Source organism: Xyrauchen texanus, chromosome 45 (assembly GCF_025860055.1).
Source record: "Xyrauchen texanus isolate HMW12.3.18 chromosome 45, RBS_HiC_50CHRs, whole genome shotgun sequence".
Lineage (NCBI taxonomy): Eukaryota > Metazoa > Chordata > Actinopteri > Cypriniformes > Catostomidae > Xyrauchen > Xyrauchen texanus.
In genome coordinates, this window is record NC_068320.1 from 23929821 (window position 1) to 23950966 (window position 21146).

At 39.1% G+C, this 21146-nt stretch overlaps 1 protein-coding gene across 1 annotated transcript; it reads right to left on the minus strand.

Annotated features, from left to right (window-relative positions):
* Positions 1 to 9458: 9458 nt before the first annotated feature.
* LOC127637517 (deleted in malignant brain tumors 1 protein-like) lies at positions 9459 to 19451 on the minus strand. The gene is made up of 8 exons (XM_052118605.1): positions 19304 to 19451; positions 16333 to 16678; positions 15809 to 16122; positions 15324 to 15629; positions 14057 to 14365; positions 13281 to 13586; positions 9644 to 9750; positions 9459 to 9557 (listed from the first exon to the last, which is right to left on the minus strand). The coding sequence occupies exons 1-8, from the start codon at positions 19449 to 19451 to the stop codon at positions 9459 to 9461; spliced, it is 1935 nt and encodes a 644-aa protein (XP_051974565.1).
* Positions 19452 to 21146: the final 1695 nt, after the last annotated feature.

The window sequence follows — 21146 nt, forward strand, 5'->3', positions numbered from 1 at the left end:
AGTCTGGCTTTATAAGAGGAAGGTTGATTCACAATATTAGACACATTTTGGTGTATTAGATTACAGAAATCAAATGGATGATGTTGGGTTTATTTTCATCCTCGATTTGTTGAATGGAATAATAGATTTATTTTGATTAATAGAAAATCTGGTCTATTGTACATTTAATGGCTGGAGTAGGGAACTTCCTGTCATACAAGACTTCTGCAAAACGTACAATGTAATCTGTATTTAAAGGACATCTCTTTGGTAAGAGTTTTTCCTCTTGGTATGGTACAGCTGATTAAAGGCATTTTGCTTTACTCACCGGTGATACCAAGATTGGTCAATTTAAATATTTCTGGTATCTGTTTTGTAGAGAGAAACTGTTTTGTAATGACAAAGTGCTAAGAGCGTTGTAGAGTAAAGAGTGTTTTCTATTTAAATTTAGAAAGAGGAATATTATTTTGGAGTTTACGAAAGAGAAGGTATTGTGAATTAGAACAAAATATCTTACTTTTCCTATTTTTACCAAAGAAAAATATAACATTCATTTCAAAATGATCAATGACACCATGTAATGATTTAATAAGGACTGTAATGAGTGTACATTTTGTGAAAAAGATATAGAATCATTGGAATCATTGGGATATTATTGAAACATACCATACCTGACGTGGACTACACAATTATAAAATGTGTTTTCTTTCTATAGAGGACCCTAAAGTTGAATTTGTGGTCAATACTATTGTGATCTTAGGTAAACATTATATACATAAGTGTAGGTTCTTTAAAAACCATCCACTTTTCTTTATGCCATCTATTAAGAGTCTTCTTTGAAGATTTAACTTTGTCTTGTTTTTCTTCTTGGTGCTGCCCAGGTTCTTTTGTCTATAACATGTTCATTTTTAAAAGCCTATTTGTAATTTTTGAATGTTTGAATAGTAATTTTAAAAAACATATTAAAATTATATCTATTAGGTAGGGACGGATAACCGATCGGGCCAATGGGGCCAGTGCCCAGGGACCCTTGACTGCCCGGGTGTGCCCTGGGTTTTAAGGCTGCGCGAACTAATTTGGTGATCCTCCCCGCTGGAAAACCCTTTTGGGCATGAACAATGAACAAAAATATATCCCACTATAATTACATAGTTTTTCATCATGAAAAAGTGACTAAAACCTGTCACACAGCATTAGCAAGCTTTACCCGTATGTGACTCCAACAACATTCATGGCCACAGGGGTCAGTGTTCCCAGTGCACTGAACTTTATAAATGTGTTTGTCACTCACCAGGTACAAAATAAGCATTTTGTGCATTCCGTATTTGTCTTGTGTCTTAGTCAAAAGCAGAGCAAGCCACATGGAATACAGCATGTTCCTAGAAAACCGAATGGAAAAAACAAATGAATTTGTTTGGGAAAGAAACTGTTGATTCTTCTAACATACTGAATAATTTTACTAACATATAAAAAAAAAAAATTCAATGAATGTATTCAGTTATTGTAATGTCAGAGGAGGCAACAGGGGCAAGAAAAGGTAAAGAAGTAGAAAACTCAGAACTAAACTCAGCTGCAGGAGGTCAAACTTAATGTACTATATAACTGCCAATTAATGTACAAATGCAAAATTTCATTTATTTACAAAGTATGCGTAATACTAGTCATGCGCTTGGTTTAATATGTTATTACGTCAATTTTTAAAATGTAAGGATAATTATTTCTTTAGGATTGTTATTACGAACATTGCATCAATGTACACAAATACGATTTCCTTCCATGCCATTTTTACAAGTTGTTTTTATAAATCTTTTAAACACTGTGTTATACATATACATTTACTTCTCATCCAAGTTTAAGGGATGACTATTCAAAACTTAAAAACAATAAAGATATATTTAAAATGCATGTAGACACTCACCTGCACACTGAAACTATTACACCTGAGATTGTTAGTGAAGATTAAAATACCTGAAGACTGGTAATCTCAACATAAACAATGAAGTGCCATTCATATTTATACCTGTTGAAATAACACTTCCCAGCTGTGGACTCTGCCTCATGGCACTTAAACTATTGTGTTGGTGTATTCAAGGAGCTTTTGCCTAAACATCCATCCACTAACCTATAACCCCTCACAATGTCTACTGCTTACCTCCATACATATATCTTTATAATGTGAACACATAGGCAAATATACACTGATTTCCTTAAACTCTGTATTATTTCATCCACACTGTTTGTCCATCTCCTGATGAGTAATACAATAAACATAAGAAATTCCCATGAACAACAATTTTTACAAAACGATATTTGATGTGAAGTTATATAGGTAGATATTGAAAGGAAGTTTAAATTCATATTGTTATTGCCTTAAGTCATGTTAAGGTCAGATTTGGTAACCCAATTTTAAGTTAACTAATGAAACCCATAGAAATCAACGTTTTACATTTATTGCTCTTGGTATACTGAGCCTCCAGCAGTGACATCAGGATAACCTTTACATTACTTTATTTGTGTGCACCAACCAAGGATAATAATAACATTTGGAATAGATCAAATACATACATACAATGTGCCAAATTATTCTTTATTGATATTGTTTTCCAGTCTTTTCTTTCACTCCCTTTTGTGAGTTCAGGACGATTCTAGTTATAGAACTCAAACTACACTATTTTCAACAGTTTAAGTCATTCTTAAAATAAGGTTTAAGGCTAATGGTCACTATCACAAATACAGTATATCTTTATCTATCTTTAAATGTATCATTTACATATGTGAGGCCAACCTAATGTGGAATCTGTGACTCACACTAGAAACCAGAAACCAGAAGCACTGATCATGATCTATAACTCTGCAACAAATTGAATGGCATCTATGCTAATATTATTCTATTTGTTTCCCTGTCTCGGGACTCCTATCCTGAAGTCACCAGAACCGGCTGGATGCTATGTGTCTCTGAGTGATGATGACTACATGTAGTCAGTGCCAGCCAAACATGGACTTCAGAGGATGAACTGATGCCAAATCCAACCATAAGACATGGGATACAACATATGCCATTGCCTGAACCTTGGACTTTACCAAAATTACCGGCCGATTGAACTGTGCTGCACCTCACTGATCTCTGCCTGCATCACCTCGGTCTAATGATGGACTACACTCTTATAATGGAATACATAGACTATCAATTAATTGCCAACAAAACCCTTCATCAGCCAACTAACAAAGGACAATGCATCAATGTGAACTTCTGCAGTTAATCCAAGATGAACTTGTAGTGTTGGCTTTAAATGTTATGCTGAGTTAATATGCTTTGCCGCTAGGGGGTCGCTATGGACCTGGAGTGTTGAGGTGGAGATGGGGAGAGAATAAAAGGATGGAGTGTTGAGCTTCTGCACGCTTGTTTAGCTGCGTTTTCATTTTATTAATACTAGTACCAAAATACAACATTTTGGCGACGAGGATGGCAGCTCTCAGTTTACCTACGCCTGCTTTGTTCTTGCCATGCCCGGGTCATCCCTCGGTACCGATTCATACTTGGCGGAAGATGTTTGAAAACTATCTTGTCTCCATCGATGCTACAGGAGATCGGTGGCCGGAGGAGAGGAAGCGCGCCGTTTTACTACAAAGCCTGGGAGCCGAGGGGTTAAAAGTCTTCTACACGCTGCCTGATACAGGTCAGACTGTTGCCGATGCTTTCAAGGCTTTGGAAGAACATTTCCAGCCGGCTATGAATGTTGTAGTCGAACGACATAAATTCAGACAACGCGCCCAATGGCCGGATGAATCGGTAAAGGATTTTGTTGTTGATTTACGTGAACTCAGTGTACACTGTGACTTCGGCGATCATACGGAGGAGATGATCCGAGATCAATTAGTGGAAAAAGTGTCCTCTGCACGTATTCGGGAGCGTCTCTTGCTACAGCCACAGTTAAAACTGAAGGATGCGCTGCTGATGGCTGGCCAAATGGAGACTGCCGTGGGGCACGCGCAAATGCTCGATGCGGCATCAGTGCACGAGATTAAATCTGTTCAGCATGGCGTGCCACAACGAACTCAGAAATACCATGGAAATCATGTGAGTAAAACACGATCACAGTATACTGCACAAAAAAATCACAGTTGCTTTCGTTGTGGGTCTGGATCTCACACTTGGCTAATGCTCCAAATTGCCCTGCTGCCAAAGTTAAATGTAAGAGTTGCGGAAAAGTGGGACATTTTGCAAGGGTTTGCCGCTCAGAAAAAAAGTGCAAGCACTTGACGCCCCTGAAATGGAGGTCCCCGAAATTGTGCAGGTGCTTGAAGTGGAAAGGAAACCGCTGTGTGAGAAAATAAAATGCACTGTGACCACTGGAACTGAGGGAGCGAGCCCTGTCCCGGTTGAGCTCACAGTCGACACGGGTTCTGCTGTTTCCATCCTCCCTCATCACCTTTATAAGCGTAATTTCAGTACATCTTCTTTACGACACCCCGTGTGAAACTGGTGACTTATTCTAAGGCGGCACTGCCTGTTCTCGGATGCTTGTGTGCACACGTATATTACGGAGATGCGGTGGCCAGTACTAGCATCTATGTTGTTGAGACAGGCACACCTATACTGGGCATGGACTTAGTGTCTGGCCTAAACATTCATATTGCTGGAAATGAAGTGGTCTCACCCCCCTCTTCTGCCGTGGTTAGACAAGTGACGGCTGCAACAGAGGCCATCGGATGCGCTAAAGGCTTTGTACATCGGGTGAAAGTAAGAGAGTCAGTACCGCCGGTACAGCAAAAGCTGCGCAGACTTCCTTTAATGGTTAGGAATGCAGTTGCCAAAGAACTTTGTCGTTTACAAGCTGAAAACATCATTGAGAGGGTGGATGCTTCCCCATGGGTGTCACCTATTGTGGTGACAACAAAGAAAAACAGAGAAATTCGCTTATGTGTGGATTTGCGGGAGCCAAACAGGGCAGTAATAATCGATCCATCCACTTCCACACATGGAGGACTTATTCACTGAATTAAAGGGGGCCACAATATTTTCAAGCATCGATCTGAACAATGCATATCTCCAAGTAATGCTTCACAAGGACAGCCGAGATCTGACGGCTTTCATCACTCATGAAGGGTTGTTTCGATTTCGTCGGGTACCATATGGCTTGGCCTCGGCGCCGGCAGCTTTTCAAAAAATGATGGTGACAATATTGAAAGACCTTCATGGAGTCCAGAACTATCTAGACGATGTGATTGTGTATGGACGCATGGCGGCCGAACATGATCGCAACCTGCAGGCTGTTTTAACAACACTACAGCATGCAGGTCTCACACTGAATCCGGAAAAATGCAAGTTCAGCTGCACAAGCCTTCCTTACTTAGGACATACTATCACTGCGCAAGGCCTGCTACCCACTGACTGCCATATTCAGGCTATCTTGCAAGCACCAGCTCCCACTGACGCAGCCAAATTACGTTCATTCTTAGGACTGACATCCTGGTATTCACGGTTGGTGCCAAACTACTCTTCGGAGGTGGAGCCTATGCGGGCATGCTTAAAGAACATGGGTGTTTTCAGTTGGACTGAGGATGCACAGAAAAGCTTTGAGAAAGTGAAGGAGCTCATTGTGAACAGCCCAGCTTTGGCAATCTTTGATCCAGCACTGCATACGCTGGTAACCTGTGATGCTTCGGATTATGGAATTGGGGCGGTGTTAACTCAGATTCATGCAGACTGTTCTGAGCGCACCGTCACCTTTGCCTCTCGATCACTCTCAGCAGCAGAGCGAAAATATTCCATTGTGGAGAAAGAGGCTCTAGCCTGCGTGTGGACTGTGGAACGGTGGCGAACATTTTTGTGGGGCCGACGATTCACGCTTCGGACGGACCATCAGGCCCTAACTACACTACTGGCAACTAAAGGTATGGGGCGTGCTGGAATGCGCATCGCGAGATGGTCCGCACGTCTGCTTTGCTTTACTTATTAAGTGTCATACAAGCCAGGAGCTGAAAATGTCACAGCAGACTGCCTCTCATGCCTACCTCTGCCTGCCGGGGAGGATGCTGCTTCTACCATGGAACCCGATATGGTGGGATTCCTCTCTGCTGAACTCCGTGCTCTTTCATTGGAGGAGTTCTCCAAAGAATGCACTGCTTTTCCTGAACTGACAGCATTGCAACAGCAAATACTTATAGGCTGGCCTAAAACCAAGAAAAACCTTCCACCCGAGCTGGCGTCATACTTTCATGTCAGGGACGAACTTGCAGCACAAGACAGCCTGGTCTTCAGAGGCTCATACCGCTTGGTGGTGCCAGTATCTCTGCGGGGTGCCCTAATTAATTTAGCTCATCAGGGTCACCAGAGTATCATCAGGACCAAACAGCGTCTTCGTGACTTGTATTGGTGGCCTGGCATGGACCACTCAGCCCAGTCCGCAATTTCTTCGTGCCAACTTTGCCAAACCCATGACAAAAGTGCAAAGAGGCATACACCTCCACTTCAGCCCGTGCCACTTCCTTCTGCGCCGTGGGAAAAGGTTGGACTGGACATTGTCGGACCATTCGAGCTAGGGACCTGGGATTGCAAGTATGCACTCACTTTAGTTGACTACTATAGTAAGTGGCCAGAAATAGCATTCACTAGTAATGCCACTACTGATACTGTCACAGATTTTCTTGCCACAACGTTCAGCCGGTTTGGCAACCCGGTGGATATTGTGACGGACAATGGTGTGCAATTTACATCTCTTACTTTTGCTGATTTCCTTGCAATCAGGAATATCAAACATGTCCGTACCTCTCTGTACTTTCCTCAAGTGAATGGGGCTGTGGAGCGCATGAACCGTGTTCTGAAGGATTGCGTTCAAACTGCAAATTTGGAAGGGAAGCCCTGGAAAACTTCTGTGAGGGACTTCTTGCTGCATTATCGCGCTACACCTCATGCCACCACTGGTGTTGCTCCCTGTGAACTCTTGCTTGGACGCAAACTGAGAACAACCTTAAACATTTTACCCACCCGGCCCTCTGCTTGTACTGATGCTACAGTGCGAGCTCGCGTTCAGGCTCGCCAGTCTCAAGTCAAGACCTACACTGATACCAAACGTGCAGCGAAGCCATCTGCGTTAAGACCAGGTGACAGAGTGCGGGTGAGGATACCTACACATGTGAAAAAGGGCAGGCTGAAATTCAGTCCGCCTTGTACAGTGCTGGGACAAAAAGGTCAGGACACATATATCCTTGATGATGGGAAAGTGTGGAATGCAATACACCTGTCACTATGTCCGGGTCAAAACCATTCGGATAATGATCCTACAGAGGTTCCAATGCCGGTTGTCACACCGGTAGCTCAAAGACAGCCCAGAATCAGACGTCCGCCGATCTGGCACAAAGACTTTGTCACATGAACTGTACACAAGCGCACTCATCACAATAGTACATCTCTACTGTAAAGTTGTTAATTTTCCAGATGTTACATGTTGATGTTGAATAGCGTAGCTGCACAGTTCTGCTGCTTCTGTGATTGTATGTGGAGATTTACTGGAGTCCGTAATTGTGATGGATAGGAAGAAATATGCATCTTTTTGAGTTATATAATAAGAGACCTTAAGGTACTTGCCACATGATAACCTTGGCGAATTAGGTATGTTTAAAACAGTTGTTCTTTGGTTATTGTCTTGTTCAGGATAGGAGTAAGCTAAGTTAATATACCTTCCTTTGGGTAATGTTCTTAAAAGTGGGGAAAATGTTGTGTTGGCTTTAAATGTTATGCTGAGTTAATATGCTTTGCCACTAGGGGTCGCTATGGACCTGGAGTGTTGAGGTGGAGATGGGGAGAGAATAAAAGGATGGAGTGTTGAGCTTCTGCATGCTTGTTTAGCTGCGTTTTCATTTTACTAATACTAGTACCAAAATACAACAGAACTTCAAAGACATTAGATATTAATATTACAGTTCATACACCCTTAACACAATAAGTAATATTGGCATTATATTCATGATGTTAGCAGAGGGGAACTGGCCCCCACAGTGAGTCTGGTTTCTCCCAAGTTTATTTTCTCCATTAACCAACATCTTTCGTAGTTTTGTGTTCCTTGCCACAGTCACCTTCGGCTTGCTCACTGGGGTTATAAATACAATTATTATTGAATTACTTATTTTTAAACACAAATCACAATCGTATTTTATCAAACTACATAATGTCGACTCTAAGACATTATAGATATACAGTTTAATTTTCTGTTAATGCATGATTTTCTGTAAAGCTGCATTGAAATGATGCATGTTGTGAAAGGCGCATGTTGTCAAAATGACTTGACTTGACTAATTGAATGCTTTGAATACCAATCAAACAACATTTGGGGTTTCTAGAATGATTCGCTCTGCTGACTAAACAAAGCAGGGTCATATCATTCCTAGCCGCATTTAGCAGATATTTGACTAAACGGCATGAGGTCTGTTTCTCACTACTACGTATTCTGACCAGGAATCTCCCAATTAGACAAGAAACCACTGTTTGAGCGACAGGCAAAGCGACTAACCACAGTGCATTTTGTTTTACATGCCAGCTGTACAGAAAAAAAACAGAAAATAACCACAAAAACAGCTATGAGTTTCTATCTAGTGATGGACTGACTAGTGTTAGCTAGTTTCTGAACATATTTGGTTACTTTAGAATGTGTTCTTGAAGTCTCTTTGATCAGTTTATATTACACCTTACACCTTTGCTATTTCCAATCAAAAATCCATCTTTGTTTGCATGGGAATGGGAAGGTTTCCACCATTGCTCCACCCATGATAAATTTTCATTCAGTCTATTAAACAAAGACAGAATATGCTTGAAGGATCAGTTTTCCATTTGGCAAATGCTTTTCATGCAAAAAGAATAGTAGTGCACAAAATATATGCACAATCACACTTGAACAACCTGGGGGTAAATTTCTTGTTTAAGAGCACGATAGTGATAGAGAAGGACTGTGCCCATCAGAGGTAAAATCTCAAATGTTTCCAAAAGACAGAAATAAGATGAAATGGAGGAAAAATGGAGACTTCCTGCTCATCTGAATTTTCTCCTGAAAATTTGTTTATTTAATTATTATTAATTATACACTTTATATTGGAACATTTACATTCTAAATCTCTAGACTAGTTCATATTGAACATTTACAATATAGGTATATCACGATTACTCTTATTACATTTAAATATTACATTAGACACTAAAAATTGTTACACTGACAGTGCAGTATGACAGTAACACAAATAGTATGCTTTCATTCCCATGAGGGAAAAAAAATCACAGATATATTATATAGAATTCCCTGTGCTGTAAATCTATTCATTTAATTTATAAATGGACTGATTAGAAATATTGAAGGATGTCTCATTCAACTGTCTCTGTATTCCAGCAATGACCTGTGGCACCAACATTATACATTGTTAGTGGGGGAAATATTAAATCTAGAATGAAAATGTATTATTTAAAGATCAATATAAAGTTTACCAACCTGTCAGGGTACCCTTTCTGTTTTCTTCTGGAAGACTTTTCCATTATTCTGGGTTTTCCAGTGAAGGGTGAAAGTCCCATTTGCTGGTAGCTTCCCCCTCATCTATGAAATTCACATAATGAAAGGGCCAACAGTAATATGTCAGTAGGTAGCAGCAAAAAGTAGTAGAAGATACAGCTCTCTGTCACCGTTCCCACTGCTTTCACCTCTTCCAGAAGTTTATTCATGATTGCAGGATCATTTGGGTCGACTCCAGAGCTAGCCTCCATCTCAGTCCTCAGCAGAACTGTAACATCTGAGTGAGAGAATATCTTAATGATGCTATTTCTTACTCAAACATGATGTCATAAAATGGTTTGTTTTAGGAATAGTTCACCGCAAAATGAACAAAAATGAACTCCAAACACACATGAGTTTATTTCAACAACAAACATTGCTGGAAACAATTCAGAAGCATAAAAACTCCCCCCAAACAGCAACAAAGCAAAGTTGATAGTGGAGAAAGTGACTGAATTTATCGTGCTGGATGACCAACCCCTTTCTGTTGTTGAGAATATGAGTTTTCGACGCATAATGGAGTATTTGGAGCCTCGCTACATGATGCCAAACCAGCATTTCTTTTCCGACACGGCTGTCCCAAATAAGTACAAGCAAGTGTGTGAATTAATTTAGAAATGTTTAGAAAATGTTGCCATGATTAGCTTCACAACTGACATCTGGAGCTCAGACGTGTGTCCTATGTCATTACTAAGCCTGACTGCACAGTGGATAGACTCAAGCTTTAATTTGCAAAAAGCAGTGCTGCATGCTAAATACTTTTGTTTACATTGCAAGTATCTTTTCATACAGGAATTTCATACTGTTTTATACAGGTGTTTTACAGTTCAAATATTGTACTTCTTGTTCTGTGTTCTACTGTACATTTTATAATGGAGATACTATTTTATTTAAGTTATGGTTTACAATAGAGGTATGACTACATTGAGTGTTGAGTTACATCCAGTATTTGACTGGAATTATAATTCTTTAAATTTGCACTTTAAATTTCATTTTGACTGTTTAAATTGTGCTGACAAATTACAAATGCTGCAACAAATTCTGTTTGGAAAATGTAAATAAAAATGAAGCAGCAGTATTGCACAACTGAGTCATGTTGTGGGCTACTTTATTTCTTCCTTTAGGGGAGTAGAACGTTTGTTGCACTGTTTGATCGTGATGATTTTTAGATGGATAGGTTAACCATAGTGCAGTCTCCTGACAAATGTGTTATTAACAGCTTAATTGTTTAAGAGGGAGTAAAAGATGGTAGTGTATTGGTATCGGCAGATACTCAAGGTTGTGGAATCGGTATCGGACATGAAAAAGTGGTATCGAGACACCCCTAACTTCTATGCTTCTATGTTATGACAAAATCAGAATCCCTTTGCATTGCAATGTAAGCAACATGGTGGGTCGCATAGCTGGCAAGTAAGTTTGTTATTGCATCTTATCTATCATAATCTATCATTATAAACATCTAAAAACTACATTAAATGTTTTCTAATATATAATCTGAACTTCAGTGCACCTGCTGTGTGTAAGGTAGATTGTTTTTAATTGCAAAGGGATCCGTCAGTACAGGAGAAACTCATGTGCGAAAAGGTTAAGGATGATTTGTCACTGGCTCAAGCCTTGCGTCTCTACTCTCATCCATCTGATGTGCCTTCATCTGTCCAGTATGGCCGGGATGATCTGGGCATTTAATATGATAAAGCTTGGTGGAGATTATTATGAGGGGAATGTTAGGTATCGCTGGTGTTTATCCCTTATAGCCATTATCACCTGGGCTGAGTCCACACTGACACAGAGCTCGTTGAAATTGATTGTGTTCATTGCAAATATAAAGATGGGATACGGAGCTGCTATATAGCTGCTATCATTCACGTTTGGCAATATTAATAATAACAGAGATATATTGTCGCTGGGCTCTCATTAGTGAGACATGTATGTGGTCAGGTAAGACACTTACCATAATTTCCCTCCACAGACTGGAAAACAGGACAAACTTGAAGTTTCTTGCTTGAGCCCCAAAAATAGGATGAATGGTTATGACAGTGGGTGCGCACTTCTGAATTTCGCTGGTGCCATTCTTTCCAGAGCAGCACGAGCAGCTTATAATGATTGACAAATACGCCCCTGGCTAAATGCTTTCAATCTCTGTAAACCTGTAGAGTCTCATATGCACCCCATAAGAAAACATGCTTATATATGTACACAAGCAAGACACAATCCCACAAATAGATACAGTTGAAGTCAGAAGTTAACATACACTTCACAAAATAGATGGCATCTTGAGGAAGGAAAATTATGTGGATATATTTATAGCAACATCTCAAAACATCAGCCAGGAAGTTCAAGCTCAGTTGCAAATGGGTCTTCCAAATGGACAATGACCCCAAGCATTCCTTTAAAGTTGTTGCAAAATGGCTTAATGACAATAAAGTCAAGTATTGGAGTGGCCATCACAAAGCCCTGACCTCAATCCGATATAAAAATTGTGGGAAGAACTGAAAAACGGTGTGCGAGCAAGGAGGCCAACAAACCTGACTCAGTTACACCAGTTCTGTCTGGAGGAATGGACCAAAATTACAGCAACTTATTGTGAGAAGCTTGTGGAAGGCTACTCAAAATGTTTTACCTAAGTTAAACAATTTAAAGGCAATGCTATCAAATGCTAACAAAGTGTATGTAAACTTCTGACCCACTGGGAATGTGATGAAAGAAATAAAAGCTGAGATAAATAATTCTATCTACTATTATTCTGACATTTCACGTTCTTAAAATAAAGTTGTGATCCTAACTGATCTAAGACAGGGAATGTTTTCTATGATTAAATGTCAGGAATTGTGAAAAACTGAGTTTAAATGTATTTGGCTAAGGTGCATGTAAACTTCTGATTTCAACTGTAAACACAATGTTTTTTCTGTCCTCTAGTTTGAAAGGATTTTCATAAATGCATTCAGTTTATGTTGATTATGTGTCTTTTACATAAACACAAATACAGATGAGCACACGCACGCAGAGTCCTACATTTCGGACACAAGCAAGGAAACTTGTAGATTCATGGGCAGACACACATACCTAGAAAGTTGCCTTTCAAAAAATATTGTTGTAATTTTTTAATGTTCTAAATGTTATTGTGTGGCTTCAGAAGACAAGTTTACAAGCTGTATCTACAATATGGTGCCTTTTTAGTGGATTTGTATATTTTAGAAATAATTTTTGTCCCACATACTTCAAGAAGAAATGTCATACTGGCTTGGTAGAACATGAGACCTTTAAGTTCTGCATAAATTAGATGCTGAGAATGTTCATCAGATGAATTACATGATGGTGAATAAATGGTGACAGAATGTTCCTTTTTGGGTGAACTATCCCTTTAATTGTTGCCATGCACACACACGGTCTCAAGGAAGTGTGCCTTTTTAATGCAGTGTGTCTAAACTTAAAAGAGGACAACTTTGAAAAATGGAGGGGTCTTGAGACCCCTTCATTTTGTTCAATTCCCTCATTCCATTCTGCTCCTTGTCACTTGTGTAAATGCCCCCTTATTCAGGATCCTGATTGTATTTATTTGGTTTCTAATTGTTAATTCAGTTTTCAATTGTTTCTATTTATTAGTTCACTATAGGCTGACAAAATCAAAGTGCAAGTGAAAAGTCTTGCAACTTGCTAATGTTATCTATATTAAGTGACTCACACTGATCTGATTTTCAAATTTCACATATGATTTCAGCATCACAGGGATATTTTACCATTCAAGCAAATAAAAATATTGGCACTCACATCCGCAGATGACTCCAGCATCTTTCACATGGCCACAGCTGAGTGAACTTGAGTCATATGGACAGCTCATCAATGTAGACTCATTCCCAGCACACTTTACATTGTTCATCCATATTGATCCTGAACCTTGTCCGAAATAAGCGCCAGTCTTTGCTTCCAAAGCATCTTTACACCCTATCTCTCTACACACCAATGCAGCATCTGATAGATCCCAGTCATCATCACACACTGTTCCCCATACTCCATCATAGAGAACCTCCAATCGCCCAGAACAAGAGTTGATGCCGTTGACCAGCCTAACAGGATCTAATATTCACATCAATAAGGGGAGATGGTTAGCATAATGATAGTTCGATCATAACCTAGTGCGTCCCCGCATACACATGCATGGATGTTGTTTTTTTGGCTTTGCTATAAACAACAAATAATTTAATTTAAATCGACTGATCTCAGTTCAGGACTGTGCTGTCAATATAGTGTTAAACCTTCGATGTACAGAGTCATGTGACAAAACAACATGGCAATGATTGCAGTGGAGTTTGTCTTTTGGAGAAACGCCAACAAAACTATATCTGGTAAGAAGCCTAATTATGTTTTTACATTGATCCCGTATGCTATTTTTACAAATTTATCACGAAACGCTAAAAACAATGTACAATAATGTGTACGTTAGCAAATGTTTTTCTTAGAAATATTTACTTTGCATTATCAAGTAAACAATCAACAGGTACAACCAAAAGCTAATTGCTAATATTAGCATAAAGTTTTGTACTCACACTGACAGATGACTCCAGCATCCTTCCCATGTCCACAGCTGCTTTTTCCCCATCCTTTTAAAATACAGTTTCTTAGCGAAAATTCAGAGTTAGAACACTGTATATCACTCATCCATACTGGCCCTGAACCTTGTCCAAAATAAGCACCAGTCTTTGCCTCTATAACATCTCCACAGCCCATCTCTCTACATACCACTGCAGCATCTGATAGATCCCAGCCATCATCACACACTGTTCCCCACTGACCATCATGTAGAACCTCCACTCTTCCAGAGCAAGAGTTGCTGCCATTTACAAGCCTGACAGAAGCTATGAGCACATAAAGTCACAATGAAAGTGTTACAGGGACAATCTTAACTGGAGCTACCAGAGGTTATGTCCCTTTCTGAAGAGTACAATGGAGACATATCTTGCTTCTTGCAGGGTTCAAACTATAAACAATCCAGCTACCAGCCCTGATCCTTAAAAGACCATTCCGGGTTCAATACAAGTTCAGTCAATATCATTTGGGCATAATGTTGATTACCTCAAAATATTATTTTGACTCATCCCACCTTTTCTTTAAAAAAAGCAAAAATAGAGGTTACAGTGAAAGTAAGTGGTCTGCACTTATATAGCACTTTTTTTTAACCTTAGAGGTTACCAAAGTGCTTTACACTGTGTCCCAATCACCCATTTACACACACATACGCCAATGGCAGCAGAGCTGCCATGCAAGGTGCTAGCCTTGCAACTTGGGGTTCAGTGTCTTGCCCAAGGAAACTTCGGCATGTGGAGTTGTGTGGGCCGGGAATCAAACCGCCAACCCTGCAATTAGTGGCCAACCGGCTCTACCACCTGAGCCAGTAAATGGGGCCAATCCATAAACACTGAAATACTCACCGTTTGAAAAGTAGAGCCACAAAACTCACTGTAACCTCAATTTGTGCTTCAGTTTTACAAATCAAAATAATGTTTTGTGGTAATCAACATTGTGCCACAAATTGTATGGTATATTTGAACTATTCTGACCTACACAGGCAAAATTCTGTAACTACATGCACAACAAGTAACCACAAAGTTTCTTAGACCATGTCCTGTCCTGTGAAAGATGGGTTTGTCTTAACTATTCACAGATTAAAAGAAAACAGAGTTAGACTATTTTGTAATCCACATATGTTTGGACAATTAAAAAAAAAAAAACAGTTTCACTGTTAGTTAGTGAAAATAACTACTGTACTGTTATTGTAGTAACTGTGTTTCAATTAAATGAATATTTTGGACTCACATTGACAGATGACTCCAGCATCTTGTTGATGCCCACAGTTGTGTACACCCCATCCCATTGATGAACAGTTTTTCAATGTAGATTCACTCCCTGAACATTGTACATCATCCATCCATATGGATCCTGAACCTTGTCCAAAATATGCATCACTTTTTGCTTCTATAACAACTCCACAGCCCATCTCTCTACACACCACTGCAGCATCTGATACATCCCAGCCATTATCACACACTGTTCCCCATGTCCCATTATGGCGAACCTCCACTCTTCCTGAGCAAAAGTTGTCACCATTCACCAACTTGACAGCTATTTTCCACATTAAAAATATATACAGAAAAGAACGTTAAAGGGTTATTGGTTGTTTTTGGAATTGTCTGTTATTGTGTAATGTTACGTTCTATGTGGCACTCAGATCCTCTTGCATTCTTAAATACATTAATATACATCACAACTAAATTTGAATTCTATGAATATTTAGGACTCACATTGACAGATGACTCCAGCATCTTGTTGATGCCCACAGTTGTGTACACCCCATCCCATTGATGAACAGTTTTTCAGTGTAGGTTCACTCCCTGTACATTGTACATCATCCATCCATATTGATCCTGAACCTTGTCCAAAATAAGCACCACTTTGTGCTTCTATAACATCTCCACAGCCCATCTCTCTACACACCACTGCAGCATCTGATAGATCCCAGCCATTATCACACACTGTTCCCCACTGACCATCATGAAGAACCTCCACTCGTCCCGAACAAATGTTGATAGCATTTACGAGCCTAACAAGGGCTAATGTAGAATAATAGTAATAATGATAAAAAAAACAGGGTAAAGCAATACATTTGTATTATTATTATTTTAAAAAGAACAATACATTGTATTGTTTGAAAGAACAAGAATTTCATTCAAATATGATTTGTTCATGCAATGTATGTAGGCCTCAAACACTATATAATTCCTAAAGTACAAAATAAAACTATTCTGCAGTTCTATTAATGTTTTATGACTCACACTGACAGATGACTCCAGCGTCCTCATAATGATGACAGTTGTGTATTCCCCATCCATTAAATGTGCAGCTCTTTAGAGTAGACTCAGTCCCTAAACAGTTCACATTATCCATCCATATTTGTCCTGAACCTTGCCCAAAATAAGCAACACTTTTTGCCTCTATAACATCTCCACAGCCCATCTCTCTACACACCACTGCAGCGTCTGATAGATCCCAGTAATCATCACACACTGTTCCCCATACTCCATTATAGAGAACCTCCACTCGTCCAGAACAAGAATCGCTGCCATACACCACTCTGATTGAATCAGCCTTACTTGAAATGGTATTGCCTAGAACTTCAAATTACAGAAGAAACCCCCTCAATGAAAAACACACAAGTCAAGTATGTTCAAAAAAAGTGACTGAATTTGTTTGTGTTGGTACTTACTTAGGAGTGGAACAAGCCACATGGAACACAACATTGTTGCTGAGCAACTATTAATCATAAGGACACCTCTGGCTTTGTCAGGGGAATCACAAACAATGTACACAAATGAGAAATATTATCAAAAGGTGATATGAATCAGATATTAATTAAAATAAACAAAAACATTTAAAGAACAAATACAAATACATGTATAGGTAGTAAGTAAAAAAACTGCGAAGTCATTTTATAGCACCCAAGATGACAAAAAGCATCATTAATATTAACACACTCAAAAGGTTATTTTTTTAAATGTCGTTTTTATACTCACATGCACTTCGTACAGACTTCTCACCTACTGCCTTTAACAACAGCCTGTACACACATGCTAAAACACATGATGAGCAGGAGAAATTGGTGGCTTACACCTATTTAGTCACTCCCCTGACAAGGTTCCCTCCTACTCCTTGTAGGACAGAGAACTGAGGTTGAGCTTTCAATGTAACTGCTTAGTAAGGACCCTTCCACTGTTTGAGCCCACCACACGTCTGGATTTGATCATGTACTTGCAAGTGTTAAATGTGTCTCACATCTGTATGAGCATTACATCACACAACCTATAGAATTAAAAATGGGGCACACATTTGTTTTTAATTATTTGTCTCATAAGAGTGTATTATGGACAGATTCTCCATAGTGTATAGATATACACATCTAAAATACTGCTGTAGTCTGAATATATGACTTTAATTACGTAACAAAATCCAGGATATGTTTTTTCCTTTTCATACAAAAGCCAAATGTTAAAAGTAAAAACAAATACCCCAAATGTAATTTGTTCTTTGGTCCTTTATTTTTAGACCTATATTTATTATGAAGTAAAACATGTGCCCAGAAGAAGTATTCTCATGTAGTTTTTTTTTTGTAATGGCAGTATGCTAAATATGTCATGTGCATATACACCGTTATCATGACCATCAAGTCTTTTAATGATAACCCACACAGCAAGGCTTCCTTTTAAGTGTTTGTTTCTTGATTTAGAGCCCTGTAAACTACAGCTAAGGTAGCCAATGGATGTCAGTTATTAGTTTATTGTATTATTAATTCTTTTGTTTATTATTACTTTACATTGCAAATTGTTACATTAAATATTACATTAAACATCGACTTATGCTTAACATCATCAGTTATGTTTATTCAGTTGAATATGCCATTACATTTTTATTCTTATAGGCTGTTTTCATGTTGATTTGAATACAGCACTGATTGCAATTTATATAGCTTGCAAATGTCTTAATGAAAACTACTTCAATGTGTAACATCCATCCATCCATCCATCTTCAACCGCTTATCCGAAGTCGGGTCTTCTTCCCTATCCCGAGCCACATTAACCAGCTCTGACTGGGGGACCCCGAGGCGTTCCCAGGCCAGTGTGGAGATGTAATCTCTCCACCTAGTCCTGGGTCTTCCCCGAGGCCTCCTCCCAGCTGGACGTGCCTGAAACACCTCCCTAGGGAGGCAGCCAGGGGGCATCCTTACCAGATGCCCAAACCACCTCAACTGACTCCTTTCGACGCAAAGGAGCAGCGGCTCTACTCCGAGCTCCACACGGATGACTGAGCTCCTCACCCTATCTCTAAGGGAGAAGCCCGCCACCCTTCTGAGGAAGCCCATTTCAGCCGCTTGTACTCGCGACCTAGCTCTTTCGGTCATGACCCAGCCTTCATGACCATAGGTGAGGGTAGGAACAAAAATTGACCGGTAGATCGAGAGCTTTGCCTTCAGGCTCAGCTCTCTTTTCGTGACAACGGTGCGATAGAGCGAGTGCAATACCGCCCCCGCTGCCCCCATTCCCTACCTGGAGTACGCACTCCATCGGTTTCCTGCTGAGAACATACTATTCACAAAATGATATTGTAATACCTTTATATTTAAATATCATGTGCATGCGTCTCACTGTTCTGCTTTAAATACTAGTCAAACAACATCTCGAATTACTTTGTTGATTTGCTTTTCAAAAATGAGTAACTTTGCATTCAGCCTTCAGTATATTTGACCACTGATCCCCAATAGCATAGCTATACATTTTTAAAACCCTATATTTAATTAATGAAACTGAACTTGTATCTGTTTATTTACAGAAAACATATAGGATCTGTTGTCTGTGGCATCTCGTCTCAATGGACCAGTGCTGTGAATCTGTGTGGAGTGGAGATAGACTGATATTGCGTACTGGCTCACAATACTGAAACCAAATGAAATATGGATGTGTTGTATTCTCTGGACAATGGGATGCAATCGAAGTTCAAGAACAAAATGTATCATAAATATCAATAATAAATACATAAATAAAAAATCAGATACATTATTTCAATGTAAACACAAGGAAGCAGTAATGAAAGCAACCACAACTTAATCTAAGGGTTACATATTATCAGTGTTTCTTAAATGCCTTAATCTCGTGTTTCAGCTGTGTTACAATATTTGCTCAAGTTAGACCATATGATTGTTTATTATTAAAAGCAGTAAGGATCACTCTGTCACAGATAAGTCACACCTGTGTACATGTCCTGTAACACAGGTGGCATCAGGCATGCATTAGGAGCACCCGCCAGACTTCCCTTTAAGCCAGATCTTTGTCTAACGCCACAAGGTCTGATACATATTTTGACCAAGAACTGCTGATGTAGACGTGCGGCAACCATTTGACCGACAGGTAAATCAACAGAAACCGGATTATTGCTTGAAAGCGGGCTATTGCAAGACAGCAGCATTCCCGTTTACATGCACTGCATAAGTGGCGTAGTTGTTACCATTTTTGTTTCCTTAACTTTCTATTGCAGCCTGCAGTGAAATTGCGCTGCAAAAGGGGTGTTTCCCTGTTACTTAAAATGCCAGGATTCCCCCAGTGTACTTCAGTGTATATGCACGAATGTAAGGGACAGTCTGTATTTCAGATTGGTGTGTATCAATGACGATTATAGTGTATAAGCTTTTCCCACTGTAGTCCCACAAATGTTGAAATCTTACTGCTGTGTTGACTGCTTATTTAGCTCAATCCTATGAAGTTTGTTCTCCGGTCTGTTCCACGCACATGCACACTCATCCAAAACCTGTTAGAATGATGCTTATGTGTTTACATGACCACATAGGCAGCGTTCTCCTGGAGGAACTTGGGTGTGTTAAACTGCTTTCTCTTAATCCCTTAAGCGGCATAAGGAAATCAGTGTTCTCATTTACATGACGTTTCCGCTTTCTGCAAAAACCCTGGAATAAAACATGCATGTAAACGTGGTCAGTGTGGGGTTTTTATTACCTGTAGTTTGTACAGAAAACACAGAATACCAGAGAATGACAATCTGTTAAAAACAAAAGCTATGAGATTTATTTATATTGATGGATAGACGATTTTTAGCTAGTTTCTGAACATATTTGAACATACTTCAGCATGTTCTTGATCTTCTATAAACAGTTTATATTTGTTCTGTGTGGGTCTGTCCAGTTTTTCAGGGGCACTTTTACTATTTTCAATCAAATGTCCATCTTTGATTGCAAGAGATTCAACGACCATTAAACAGTCTTGTTTAAGAAGACTTATGTCTCTGCAGAACAAAAATGAGCTTTTCCCAATCAGGGCCATTTTCAAACCATTGAGATTCCCTATACTTTCATTGGAGCCATCTCGGTTTGAAAACGCCGCAGATTGGAAAACACCCATTCTTGTGTTTAAGGGCAAAATAGTGGTAGAGAAGGACTGTGCCCATAAGAGAGAACATTTAATATCTCACACTTGTTTCTCCTATAAATAAGATGAAATGGAGAGCAATTGGAGTCTTCATTCCTTCAGATTTTTGTCCTGAGAAATTGTTTTATTGAATTATGATTAACTATACACTTTATATTGGCATATTTACATTCTGAATCTATAGACAGGTTTATATTGGAAATGTACAATATAGGTACAACCAAGATTAAAGTATTACATTTACATTTTAAACAGGGCCTACATAATATTCTATGTCAAATATCACTAAAATGTAACGCATATGTACTGTCTCTTAAAAATGTCAGTATCTAAACACAAATAACAGGTTTAATTCTACAAAAATTAAATCACTGACATATTATTTGAAACATTTCCTGTGTTGTAAATCTACAACAGAAAAAGCATGTGATGTAATTATACATTTCATATGAATCTGCTGAACTTGATCTTATTAGAAATATTGAAAGATGTCACATCCAACACCCTCTTTATTCAAGACATGACCTGCAGCACCAAAAACATTGTACAATGTTTTGGGGGAAATATTAAATCCAGAATGCAAAATTAGATTATTTGAATAGCAAATATAAAGTTATCCAACCTTTCAGGGTACCCTTTTTTTATTCTGGAAGAC

Excerpts from the sequence above, each read along its gene's own strand:
- LOC127637517 (XM_052118605.1), bottom strand. The coding sequence starts at position 19,451 with ATGGTTGCCGCACGTCTACATCAGCAGTTCTTGGTCAAAATATGTATC. Across the intron at positions 16,123-16,332 it reads GTCATCTGTCAGTGTGAGTC|ATTAGCCCTTGTTAGGCTCG; the intron begins ATAAAACATTAA and ends CTATTATTCTAC. Across the intron at positions 13,587-14,056 it reads TGCTGGAGTCATCTGTCAGT|ATCCTGTTAGGCTGGTCAAC; the intron begins GTGAGTACAAAA and ends TGTGAATATTAG.